Source organism: Primulina tabacum, chromosome 1 (assembly GCF_025594145.1).
Source record: "Primulina tabacum isolate GXHZ01 chromosome 1, ASM2559414v2, whole genome shotgun sequence".
NCBI classification, from domain to species: Eukaryota; Viridiplantae; Streptophyta; class Magnoliopsida; order Lamiales; family Gesneriaceae; genus Primulina; species Primulina tabacum.
The window spans coordinates 54,026,784-54,039,856 of NC_134550.1; the positions used below are offsets into that span (position 1 = coordinate 54,026,784).

Consider the following 13,073-nt stretch of genomic DNA (forward strand, 5'->3'; position numbering starts at 1 on the left):
TTATACATATCACTCTATCTCCTATCTCTCACTTCTACTTCTACCCTTTCAATAGTCATTTGGTAGCTTTTACGACACAAAAAGTTCGAATTTGCTCTCGTCCCCGTTATTCTAATCTAAAATTTTGATTACGGACAAGTGAATTTAGGGGAAATTCCAAATTTTTGTTTCTTAAGTTTGTTTTTTGTCATTTTGCTTTTCTATATTGTGAAATATGATCATCCTTGGCAATAATATCGTAGTAATACATATGTCAATTACGTCGTATCGATATCATGTCAGCTAAAAATTACTAACATGAAAAACAAAATAAACAAAAATTAGGATGATAAAATTGAAATTTGGTGAATATAATAATAAAACTCACGAAGAAATAAGGCAATCATACAAAACCAAAATTAGGGTTTTGCAACGATTTAATATGGGCTCGGCGATTGCAAGTTACTGCAAGAATATATCAAACTTGGATGGTCCACACTCAAAAAATCTCAGATACGGTACAGAATCCAGAAAAATCCACTCTTTAGAATCAAATCCGTTTTCCATTTTTAATTCATTATTTACATATTTAAATTTATATCCACGAGGATATTGTGCAGTGAAATCATGGAACCCTAAACAGCGATCGTGTGGCGGAGCAACATACCTGGACAACATTAGGCTTTCGAGATTCCAATGGAAAGCTCCAGTGCACCTCCGAGTGTGAGTTATTTTGATTTATTCCATGAAATTCAATCTGCTTTGTATTTTCATTTGACTGAATCTTGTTGCATCGCAGCTTATTGTTCTGGAAGTGAACAGCATGTGTTGCAGAGCATATGAGAAAAAACTGAAGGAAGAGTTGCGGAAACTTGATGGTAATTGGTGATTTTATTTTCATCCGTTATCAATGATTTTATCTTTATTCAAAATTTCATAAATGCAGGGGTTTGTTCAGTCTCCGTAGATCTAGAAAACGATCGTGTTTCGGTGAAAGGCAGAGCAGTTGATTCAAATTTATTAGTGAAAACAATTGAGAAAACAGGGAAATATGCAGAAATCATTCACTTCAGTCGGAGCAGCAAATCAAATGCTTACGAAAAATCCAAGCCCTACCGAAACGAGACTGACAAATGCTCGCACGACACCGGAAATCGTGCTCGACAGCACAGAAATCCTTGCAACAACGGCCACAGATTCGAAAAAGACGAAGAAGAGCATAAATGCGAACCCTACGTGCCTCAAGAGATCGACGGGCGAATTTGCAGAGATTTCTGGTGCAAACAGCATAAACAGAGAGCGATTTTTCACGATAAAGTGCCTGCTAGTGCGAGTACAGGAATGTTCGGGCATCCGTTTCACAATTCGGGTGCGCCGTTTCATTTCTCCAATAATCCATGGGAGCATTATGGCCGCCACCCCGGATACAACCGGAGGCCGCCGCTGCCGCACGGCTTCGGTTCAGGTGGGTATATGCCTGGATTTTATGATTATGGGTTTTAACGGTGATGAATTCATATGGGTTTCTGGTCGTTGCATGGCAATAAACATGATCCAAGAATAGTGTTCTTGAATTATTTTTGCTTGAAATTGCTTCTGGGCGCATTTTTATTGTGTCTTTTTCGTACCAGTAATGATGTATTCTACGTCTTTATATTAAGCTTGTCGTGTACCAAAATTTTTATGGACATTAGTTGGATGTTTTTTGCCAAAACAAAGTGTAGGAGTAAAAAAACAAGACTTGAGAGAGATTCCTAGGCTTTGCAAAATCAGAGAATCTTTGGTTGGAGAATTTGGGCCCAGCCCTTAGAATTATTCTTATGGACGGTTGGGATTCTTCCTGAGCCCAAATACTCCAGCTGCAGAATGGAGCTTTTGCCCGAATCATTACAATTTTATTGGTGATTTGATTACACTCTGGCTTTTTGACACACATTGAGAAATGGATTGCTCAAAGCGGATGATTTGTAGTTCATTTATGATTTAAGGTCTCGAATTAAAGATTCAATTTTTACAACAAATCAACTAAAAATTAATAAATGGATTACTTAATCATCTTCACAAATGAAATTCAAAGGTTCAAATTTAATTTCCTTTTAAATTATATATATTTTTTTTAAAAAGTTTGTGATTGTAATTAGGATAGATGATAGATTGATTGATTTTTGTTGGATATGAAAATAAGATATGGGATCTTAAGCAATGGAAAGTCTTCGCTCTTTACAATACCACTAATGACATGTGCTCCAAATCCTCAAACTTACACCTATTTTACACTTTGTATTGTTATAAAGTTGGTCGATATCATCTCAAAACAACTTAGGTTTTTCTAATAATCTCGACCCGAATGACATCGTAAACAATTTATTTGATTAAATCTCGAATGAATGGATCAAAAATTGGGAAAAAAAATAAAAATACAGAAAATAGCAACCAAACGTGAAACGTTACTCTTTTCTTGGCAAAGCCCATATGAAAAATAATAATCAATTAGACAGAGGGCGGACCACCGAATGGGTGTCAAGGTTACACAGACAGACAAAAGGATTGGACCAAATGGTAGGGCCCTAAAACAAACTAGATTTGACACCAATAATTTATTTTTATATTCACATGAAAAGGAATTTTGGTTAATTTGCATCCACTAGATATAGTTAGAGCACGACCAACTTGGACAGGGGACCAAAGGTGTTACTGACTTTAGCTTAAATATCACTTTCGATTCCCTCTTGAACTTGTCCTTGGTCTTACTTTCACAATTCCTATGTTCCTGACCTAATTTGGGTAAAAAAAAAATTTGACTACAAAACACACGGGGAGGGGGATCGAACCCGGGAAGGGAAGCCAGCTAATTTGATGGGTGAAATCACTGAGCTACAAGCCCGGTCTCTAATTTGAGTAAATTTGATATCAATTACTTGATCATTTATAGGTGAAAATGTTTCTACATAGAGGCATGTAGAATATTGAAAATTTTGGATTCTTAACTCTTGGAACCGATTGGAAGTGAAATGGAGTTATTTTTAACCCTGGTCAAATAGATGTTATTCTTATAGAGTGGGTCTCATGTGAGACCGTCTCACGGATCTTAATCTATAAGACGGATCAACGCTACCGATATTCACAATAAAAAGTAATACTCTTAGCATAAAAAGTAATACTTTTTCATGGATGACCCAAATAAGAGATACGTCTCACAAATACGACCCGTGAGACCGTCCCACGCAAATTTTTGTCATTCTTATAACATCTTCTCAATGATTTATGTACGTTTATCGTCACATATGGTGATGTCTACGGGAAAAAACATAGATCATGCACACAAATAAATGTCAATCATTATACACACTTGATAGAATTAAACCTTTTGGGTGTTTTGAAGCCTTTTCAGTGGTTTTAACAGACACGCTAAGATGGCACCATCCAATCATTTTGGCCACAAAGGATCTGTAGTAGCTTTCCTCCGAACCTGTCTACTTGCCTGATGGATTACGCCTCCGCGAGGAAATTAAATGGCAAATCATAATCAGATGGAGACTCAAATGAAACACATATCAAGAAGGAAAAAAGAAGATTGCATACCAATTTTTTTACTCCTACTTAGGGTAAAAATTAAATTTGAAAAATTACTAATTCGTATACGTATTCAATTTCGATTTGGGATTTTGTGAGGAATTAGTTTAATAAAAATAGAGCAGTGGATTAAAATTTGAGTCGTGACAAATGTACTATTATATAATTAAATATTTAACGAGATGAAATATAAATATTATACATAAAAATTCATTAATTAAATTATTTTTTATGTTAAAAAATTAATTATATAAACTTAATCGATACGTCTTATAAATACGTAGAAAAAATAATAGTTTGACAGGAAATCTATCCTGTATTATATATTATCTATGTCTTGGAAATACAAGGGGCGAGAAAATTGGAGACGGCAGATGACGTGGGATGCGGACGACCAAGATTTTTTTAATTGGTGACTATTGGGAGAATCTGGACCACGTGATTTGAGTGGCTGAATCTGATCCACTCCCGGCAAATGATTTTACGGTTCGGTCGACCCTACCCCTGCAGGCAATCGTAGGGGTCGATCCAACGGCTCCGATTTTTTCGAGCCAATTTTTTTTTTTTTTTAAGGAGGTGGACCCGGATCACTCATGTGGAGTGATCCGGGCCGTTCTGCACAGATAGGTTGAAACAAACCTGACTTTACTATGCGTCTCCCCTCTCTTTGGGTCAAAATCCATTGCTCCAATCACAAGCCTTGTTTAATTTCTCAAGTCGTCAAATTTGAAGTTGTATTTGGACAAATTAATTTCAATTATATTTTTATTATCAGTAATGAAATAATATATATTGTTTATTTACATATTAGTTACATAAAATAAGAATAGAACACTTGCGGGATAAAATACTTTTGAGTAGATTTTTTGTGAGACATTATCACGAATCTTTATCTGTGAGAAGGATCAATCCTACCAATATTCACAATAAAAAATAATATTCTAAGCATAAAAAGTAATATTTTTCATGGATGACCTAAATAAGATATTCGTCTCACAAAATACGACCCATGAGACCGTATCACACAAGTTTTTGCCAATATTTTTTTAACAAATTTAACTTCGGGATTTTTTAAATTGATTTTGAAACACGCAGGGCTTTTGGATCATTTTAATTATTGTTGAGATTTTTCAATATATTCCAAAATCTACGTACCTTTCAAGTCATTTTGACATCTCAATTAACCAATCAAATGTTTTTAATTGTATTTGATAAATTATACTATGTTACACGTGAGATATTTCTTTCCCTGTGATGTGACCAAATTTTAACACTTGAATGATCAACATATATGTCAACTTTTATAAAAATGTGAAAGATCTACATGATATAATGATATTGGAGTACGAGAAGAAACTCTACCAATGTAACATAAATTTATCTGAATTTGATAGATGATTGTTCAGATTAACTTCCGGTTAAAAAAATTGTACACTCGAATATATAAATGTAAATTGATTCGATATTATCTTTATATTGGATTATATTATGATCGTTATTCATTTTTTTTTAAATGTATGCTAGATCAGAGATGAATCTCACATATTTGAATACATATTATACCATGTTTGGGAGCTACGTTAGGGTCCACGTCTAACAAGCCCCAAGTGTATAAGTACTGATATAGGTTGAATTACGACAATCATTAAATTAGCTCAGTAATTCTTTTTACTTCCAAAACTATATATAGGCTTCAAGAGAATCAACACGTAACCATCCGAATTTATTTAACGGGGAAAATACGTGAAGTTCCCGAGAAAAAAAATCTTAGATACGCTTTAATTAATATGAAGATATGTTGAAATTACAACATATTGCAAAATAAAAGTATAAAATATGTGAATCAAAATTATAATATGTTGGCTTATATATGTATATTAGGTTAGAGTAGGTCTCTTGTGATTGTGAGACGGTCTCACAAATCTTTATCTGTGAGACGGATTAACCCTACCGATATTCACAATAAAAAGTAATACTCTTAACATAAAAAGTAATATTTTTTCATGGATGACCCAAATAAGATATCTGTCTCACAAAATACGACCCGTGAGACCGTCTCACACAAGTTTTTGCCATTAGTTTGTGTGTTAATGAGCTTTCCATACGTGTGAATGAAAATTGAGAAATGATGTGTTTGTCTCACATAAAGAAATTAATGAATGTATATTAGGTTGGGTGTTAATGAGCTATCTCTCGCACACGCTGAAGTAGATGATGCAAATCAAGGGCACGATTTGAGCGGGAAAATGTTTGATTTGTGTGACAACGTACGAGCGCGACCTGAATGTGTCGAATGTTGGACCGATCAAGGCAAAACTCTGCTTACATGATGCAGGTGACGAATCTGCTTTAAGGAAAATGTACTCGCTACAGGTCTCTATTTGGTTTTATTCTTACATACACGATACTCATATTTTCAACAATATATTTGATGCAATCCGGGTAGAATGGACGAGCAGGGTCGGGTGCTCCACCGGATCTGCTATCAAAATGATGAAGGAAATAAGAGCAATGTAGATATCTGAACCAGAAGCTTCTTTCCAGGGCGGAGAGGATTTCCTGCACTCACTGACTCAATAAGGTAACCACGTGAATGGGCGCCGGAGAGGTGTCCCACGTGGCTACTCCGATGCTTAAGTCAGTGAATGATTCAAGCCAAGAACCAATGTAACCAAGTGATGGTTGTGATATTGGTGTGAATGAATGAATGTAAATGTAAAGAGAGAACCTGGTATTTATAGTAAGAGAAGTAATGATGACCTCGTTCTCCGTGCTACCTACTAATTATAGTAGGACGGCTGAGCACACCATATATTCTGACATGTCAAATCTCATACTGGTCACATCCAGCCCATCTTATTTTGTCAACCCATCGGCCTGGTGTCAGAGATGAGATAGTCGCCCACATCCTATTCTGCTAGTATACTCGAGTGCGGTTCACATATCGAGGTGGCCCGGGTAGCAAGTTCCCGGGAGTTTGAACGAGAGCCCGGACGTCCGGTGGCCCGGGGAGGAGACGTCCCGGGCATTCACCCGCCCGGCTCCTGATGAACCCTTCCTGCCGACTTGTCCTGATTCTGGCCATCCATCCAGTATCCTGGGTCGTCCATGCCCCGGACACAAGAATCGTCCATGACTCGGGCACAACCCGGGCTATCCCGAGGGTATCATCACTCTCTCCTTAAATAGTCGGGCTAGAGTCATACTCGCTGTCCCGATTAGTCTTGTGTGCCCGATCATGAAAAATATTTAGTTTGTCTGCAAAAGCATCGGTGGCTTCATGTATCCCAGAGATGGGATGAGGTGCCGGGAACTTACGTCTCCCGGGGTTGATGAATGATCGAAGTGCGGAGCCCCGAGCCAGGGTACGGGTCCCTGGACTTAATAGTTAACCAGGGTGCGGAGCCCTAGCCTTCATGAATGGTCGAGGTACGGAGCCCCGAGCCAGGGTACGGATCACTAGGCCAGGGTACGGGTCCCTGGACTTAATAGATAGCCAGGGTACGGTTCCCTGGACTTAATAGATAACCAGGGTGCGGAGCCCTGACCTTCATAAATGGTCGAGGTACGGAGCCCCGAGCCAGGGTAAGGATCCCTGGACTTAATAGATAACCAGGGTGCGGAGCCCTGGCCTTCATAAATGGTAGAGGTACGGAGCCCCGAGCCATGGTACGGATCCCTGGACTTAATAAATAACCAAGGTGCGGAGCCTTGGGCCAGAGAGCATGTCCCGGGACTTGGGAATGGTCGAAGTGCGGAGCCCCGAGCCAGGTTTGACAACCCTGAACTTAATAAATAACCGAGGTGCGGAGCCTTGGGCCGGAGAGCATGTCCCGGGACTTGGGAATGGTCGAGGTGCGGAGCCCCGAGCCAGGTTTGAGAACCCTGGGCTTACAAATAAGCAAGGTGCGTAGCCTTAGGCCGGGGAGCATGTCCCGGGACTTGGGAATGGTCGAGGTGCGGAGTCCCGAGCCAGGTTTGAGAACCCTGGGCTTATAAATAACCAAGGTGCGTAGCCTTGGGCCGGGGAGCATGTCCCGGGACTTGGGAATGATCGAGGTGCGGAGCCCCGAGCCAGGTTTGAGAACCCTGGGCTTATAAATAACCAAGGTACGGAGCCTTGGGCCGGGGAGCATGTCCCGGACTTGGGAATGGTCGAGGTGCGGAGCCCCGAGCCAGGTTTGAGAACCATGGGCTTATAAATAACCAAGGTGCGGCGTAGTCTTGGGCCGGGGAGCATGTCCCGGGACTTGGGAATGGTCGAGGTGCGGAGCCCCGAGCCAGGTTTGAGAACCCTTGGCTTAGATAATGTGCCTGGGCCTCGTATCTCCCAGACTTAAGATAATGTGCCGAGGGCTCATACCTCCCGGGCTTAAGAGAATGTGCCGGGGCCTCATACCTCCCGGGCTTTATATAATGTGCCGAGGCCTCAAACCTCCCGGGCTTAAGAGAATGTGTCGGGGCCTCATACCTCCCGGACTTAAGATAATGTGCCGGGGATACCTCCCAGGCTTAAGAGAATGTGCCGGGGCCTCATATCTCCTGGGCTTTTAACTTTTTTGTTCCTCCTGCTATATTAGTTTTATTAAAAATCAAATCACTAATCTGGAAATATTGAATCCGAATTCATTTTCGGTAGAGTGAAACTTCTCTGGTTGAGCTAAATTAGGTGACTAATATAGTTGTATGCTACTGAGTGCATAACAACTGCTCTTTATGCCAATCCGGGATAGCTGCTGAGCTTTGAGCCCATATGAAATCCACATATAAGATCTGAGTGCCGAGCTGGTCGGACTTGTATGTTTGCCAAGCAGAGTTGAGATTATTTTTGAATGGAAACCATATCTACGTCTTGAGCTCAATTTCCCACAGACGGTGCCAATGATGCGATCCGGGTGAAATGGATGAGCAGGATCGGGTGCTCCACTGGATCTGCTATCAAAATGATGAAGGAAATAAGAGCAATGTAAATATCTGAACCAGAAGCTTCTTTCTCGGACGGAGAGGATTTCCTGCACTCAAGAAGGTAACCACATGAATGGGCGCCGGAGGGGTGTCTGGCGTGGCCATTCCGATGCTTAAGTCAGTGAATGATTCAAGCCAAGAACCAATGTAACCAAGTGATGGTTGTGATATTGGTGTGAATGAATGAATATAAATGTAAAAAGAGAACCTGGTATTTATAGTAAGAGAAGTAATGATGACCTCGTTCTCCGTGCTACCTACTAATTATAGTAGGACGGATGAGCACACCATATATCCTGACATGTTAAATCTCATACTGGTCACATCCAGCCCATCTGATTTTGTCAACCCATCGGCCTGGTGTCAGAGATGAGATAGTCGCCCACATCCTATTCTGCTAGTATACTCGAGTGCGGTTCACATATCGAGGTGGCCCGGGTAGAAAGTTCCGGGAGTTTGAACGAGAACCCAGACGTCCGGTGGCCCGGGGAGGAGACATCCCGGGAATTGACCCGCCCGGCTCCTGATGAACCCTTCCTGCCGACTTGTCCTGATTCTGGCCATCCATCCAATATCCTGGGTCGTTCATGCCCCGGACACAAGAATTGTCCATGACTCGAACACAACACGAGCTCGAATAAAAACATTTACTCTAAAAAGGTTTGTATTTGAAAATATTTCATAAAATAAATTTATATTATTAGATAATTGCGTGGAATTAATAACGTGAGGACATGACATGCAACATAATAGATGTTTGGAAATTCGAGATTTGAAATTTGTATCTAAAATAAATAACTGTAAGGTTATACAATTTAAAGTAAAGTATATTGTAATAAAAAAATAAAGTTTACTAAAATTACAGAACATACTTTTTTTAAAAAACAAATACATCAAAGGAGTTGAGGGTACAATAGTGATTGGAATCTTTTTCACTCGAAAACTACGTGAAAAAGTTACGGATTTAAGCCTGTATATTCAACAACAAGGCTGCTGCAACTATCAAAAGTTGTCCCCGGAGAAGCCAAAAAGTTTTATATAAAAATGGGGGTGTGATTGGAAAACGATACTTCGAAATAAAATTAATTTCTTTATATATAATCATTTAAGCTGTTTTAATCATCTGAAATTCTTGAATCTCCCTTGGATGGCTACTCCCATCAAAAGTAATAGCAGAGTTTCGCTTGCTATGGAGAGAACTGGGCAGTGGTAAATATACAAAGATTCCTTACACGAAACTTGTGGGATTCTTTTGTGTACTGGTATTTTTTGGGTGCTTTGCTGTTTTTCTTAAGTTTTTTCTTTTGTTCTGAATACAGGGTACTATCTCAAGAAATCCCTACAGATGTTATTGTTGAGGTTGGGGAAGCCAACTTTTCTCTTCACAAGGTACGAAAATTTCTTTCTTTTTTACAAGTTGGTCCCTTCATTCTTGTTTTTTTTGTTAATTTATGTTCTGTATTGGTATCTGCTTCTTGGAAATTTTGTTTCTACGAAAGATCTTTGGTGGTAGTTTACTACAAGTAAAAAATTAGATCTTTATTAGTATACGAGTTTCATAAAAACCTTAAGCGAAGGATTTACTAGTATTTGCAATATCAATGTGTTAGCTGAAGTGGATGCTTTTATGGAATCATTCAATGATCTTGAGACAATCCAAATTTTATAACAAAATGGAAATAATCAGTTTCAGATCTGTAAGCCACTTTTCAAGAACAATACTTTGTATGATATTCTACACTATCCATTCAAGATGTCTTGAAAGTTTTGAAAACGGTATAAAATCGTTTTAAATTATGAAACTATTGTTCATCCAACTTACATGAGCTCGATTTTTGGCGAAAATGGCTTTTAATTGTAGGTATGTTAGGGCAGAGATCATGGCTTTGGAATCATGCATATGCTATTCATTATAATCAATTAAGTTTGTTTCGAGATCACATATACGAATCTCTACATACGTGATCCCATTTATATATTAATAACTTGGTTTTGAGTGGGGTGTGCATCTAGTTCTGAGCCTATGGTTGGGAAAAAATGTTTCTAACCAAATCCGACTTCCAAATGTGACCATGATGAATCTGATTTAGTTTTTGGCTGTGGCAGTTCATGCTTGTAGCTAAGAGCAATCACATACGGAAGTTAATTATTGAATCTAAAGAAGCAGATCTAACAAGAATAAACCTCTCGGACATACCGGGGGGACCTGAAATCTTCGAGAGAACAGCAAAATTTTGCTACGGTGTGAACTTTGAGATCACCGTGCACAACGTGGCAGCCCTGCGATGCGCAGCTGATTATCTTCAAATGACGGATAAGTATTGTGATGGTAATCTTGCTGGGAGGACCGAGGATTTCTTGTCCCAAGTGGCATTAACGAGCTTGTCTGGTGCTCTTGTGGTGCTAAAATCATGTCAAAAGCTTCTACCTATGGCGGAGGACCTCAAAATTGTTCATAAATGTGTTGAAATCGCCAGTGCCAAGGTATTTTATAAAAAATTATGCGCTTTAGAAATTTGATTTTATGACATGTACGATCAAATAATAGGAGGCTGCTTGATCTGCTCGGTGAAAGTTCGTTTGCTAAGTTATTTGATCTGGTATGCTTGTTGACTAAAATATGGTTTAATTTTTATCTGATAGGCTTGCGTTGAGGCAAATTTTCCTAGCCGTTCCCCCCCAAATTGGTGGACCGAGGAGCTAACAATTCTGGACATAAGTTTCTTTCAAAAGATCATAGCAGCAATGAAGTCTAGAGGAGCAAAGGGACTTACTTTAGCCAGTGCTATAATCACATATGCCGAGAGATCACTTAGCGATCTTGTACGCGACCACTCTGGAAATGGCATGAAATCGTCTGATCCTGGAGACTCTAATGCTAAAACCCGCCAACGGGAACTCCTTGAATCTATAGTCACCATCTTGCCCTCGGATAAATCTGCATTCCCCATAAATTTCTTGTGCTGTCTCTTAAGAACTGCCATTTTCTTGAAAGCTGCTAATAGCTGCAAAAACGAGCTAGAAAAGAGGATATCAGTTATCCTAGAGCACGTGACAGTGGATGATCTTTTAATTGTGTCATTTACCCATGATGGTGAGAGGCTTTTCGATCTTGAGAGCGTGAGGAAGATCATATCAGGATTCATGGAGAAAGAGAAGAGTGTTGCGGTTTTTAATGCTGGTGATCTTAGAGAAGTTTGTTCAACAGCTATGCAGAGAGTCGCCAAGACTGTTGATGCTTATCTTGGGGAGATTGCTACACATGGTGATCTGAGTATTTCGAAATTTAATGGGATAGCGAATTTAGTGCCTAAGGCAGCAAGAAAGATGGATGATGATCTTTACCGGGCTGTTGATATTTACTTGAAGGTCAGGACGGTTTTATATTACTTTGGCTGATCCAATTTTTTGCTGCATTCCTTGTGCATATATGATTTTATTTGTAGTTTGTTTATCATTCTAAGTGGGTTTGGATATAAAGATCATTCGAACCATCAAATTTAAAATTGTTCATCTTGAGATCACGGAAGAAATATATGATTTCGTGAGAGATGAGAGTAAGATTGGACGAGGGGAGCAAGAGGAGGGCAACTGAAAAAAATTTGAGGCTATATACCGACTTACTGTTTAAGAAATATTACACTAGATCTTATTTCACAAAAGGCAAAGGTTTTAGCTATAATTTTTTCAGTGTGTGTCGTTAGTCATTTTACATTTGACAGGGTATACGTGCAACTGTGTTTTACCAAAAGATGCCTAGAGGGAATGGCGTAAAAAGCCCGCGTCTTCTTGTCATGATCCATATTTGAGATAGAACAAGTTAGCGATTCTTATTACATGATAATTTACTATTAGCATAATCCTAGTTAAGGATTGATCCATCTGCTCTTTGTTGACTGTTGCTACTGGTGATTTTAGGCTCATCCACAACTGGATGAAATCGAGAGGGAAAAAGCGTGCAGTGTGATGGATGCCCTCAAACTATCCTATGAAGCACGAGTCCATGCATCACAAAACAAGCGCTTGCCGGTCCAAATAGTCCTACATGCACTCTACTATGATCAACTCAAGTTAAGAAGTGGTGCAGATGAACATAAGATGCCGGATGCAACAACCACGAGAAATAAAATACAAGCAGATGTATCACTTGCCAAAGAGAACGAAGCATTGAGAACCGAGTTGCTCAAGATGAAAATGTACATAGCGGATATGCAAAAACCAACTGTAGGGACGACATCATCTAAAGGGAGTGCAAAGAAGAATAAGTTTTTTTCGTCTATGTCGAAGACGCTCGGAAAATTGATCTCATTCAAGAATGGATCGAAGGATACTTCGAATATCGAAGATGGAACAGCTGATTTGACCAAGCCTAGAAGGAGGAGGTTCTCTATTTCTTAGGTCTGGGAACCCTTTATTTTCTTCAGAGTCAATGGATTGTGCTTGCGTGTTGAAATTATGTAAAGGGTTTGATGTGTTTGTTTGCTTATGTGGATGAGACATCAATGTATAAACTATTTGGCTTGCCCTTCTGTGATGTGGATCACCTACCTTTATTA

The 13,073-nt window shown here is 39.3% G+C and overlaps 2 protein-coding genes across 3 annotated transcripts; both read left to right on the forward strand.

Moving 5' to 3' along the window:
- Nucleotides 1–471: 471 nt before the first annotated feature.
- Nucleotides 472–2,925, forward strand: LOC142549931 (uncharacterized). Of its 2 annotated transcripts, XM_075659183.1 has the most exons (4): nt 472–497; nt 600–702; nt 779–857; nt 926–2,925. In XM_075659183.1, the coding sequence occupies exons 2-4, from the start codon at nt 676–678 to the stop codon at nt 1,480–1,482; spliced, it is 663 nt and encodes a 220-aa protein (XP_075515298.1). In that variant the 5' UTR covers nt 472–497; nt 600–675; the 3' UTR covers nt 1,483–2,925. The 2 variants fall into 2 exon arrangements, with proteins under 2 accessions (XP_075515298.1, XP_075515291.1); XM_075659176.1 differs by having other exon boundaries at nt 479–702.
- A 6,562-nt stretch (nt 2,926–9,487) lies between these two features.
- LOC142549944 (root phototropism protein 2-like) lies at nt 9,488–13,073 on the forward strand. The gene is made up of 5 exons (XM_075659190.1): nt 9,488–9,726; nt 9,837–9,906; nt 10,624–11,001; nt 11,161–11,886; nt 12,436–13,073. Exons 1-5 carry the CDS (start codon nt 9,665–9,667, stop codon nt 12,913–12,915), a joined length of 1,716 nt encoding a protein of 571 aa, XP_075515305.1. The 5' UTR covers nt 9,488–9,664; the 3' UTR covers nt 12,916–13,073.

Excerpts from the sequence above, each read along its gene's own strand:
- LOC142549931 (XM_075659183.1), top strand. The coding sequence starts at position 676 with ATGGAAAGCTCCAGTGCACCTCCGAGT. Across the intron at positions 703-778 it reads GCTCCAGTGCACCTCCGAGT|CTTATTGTTCTGGAAGTGAA; the intron begins GTGAGTTATTTT and ends GTTGCATCGCAG. Across the intron at positions 858-925 it reads AGAGTTGCGGAAACTTGATG|GGGTTTGTTCAGTCTCCGTA; the intron begins GTAATTGGTGAT and ends TCATAAATGCAG.
- LOC142549944 (XM_075659190.1), top strand. The coding sequence starts at position 9,665 with ATGGCTACTCCCATCAAAAGTAATAGCAGAGTTTCGCTTGCTATGGAG. Across the intron at positions 11,002-11,160 it reads TTGAAATCGCCAGTGCCAAG|GCTTGCGTTGAGGCAAATTT; the intron begins GTATTTTATAAA and ends TTTATCTGATAG. Across the intron at positions 11,887-12,435 it reads CTGTTGATATTTACTTGAAG|GCTCATCCACAACTGGATGA; the intron begins GTCAGGACGGTT and ends TGGTGATTTTAG.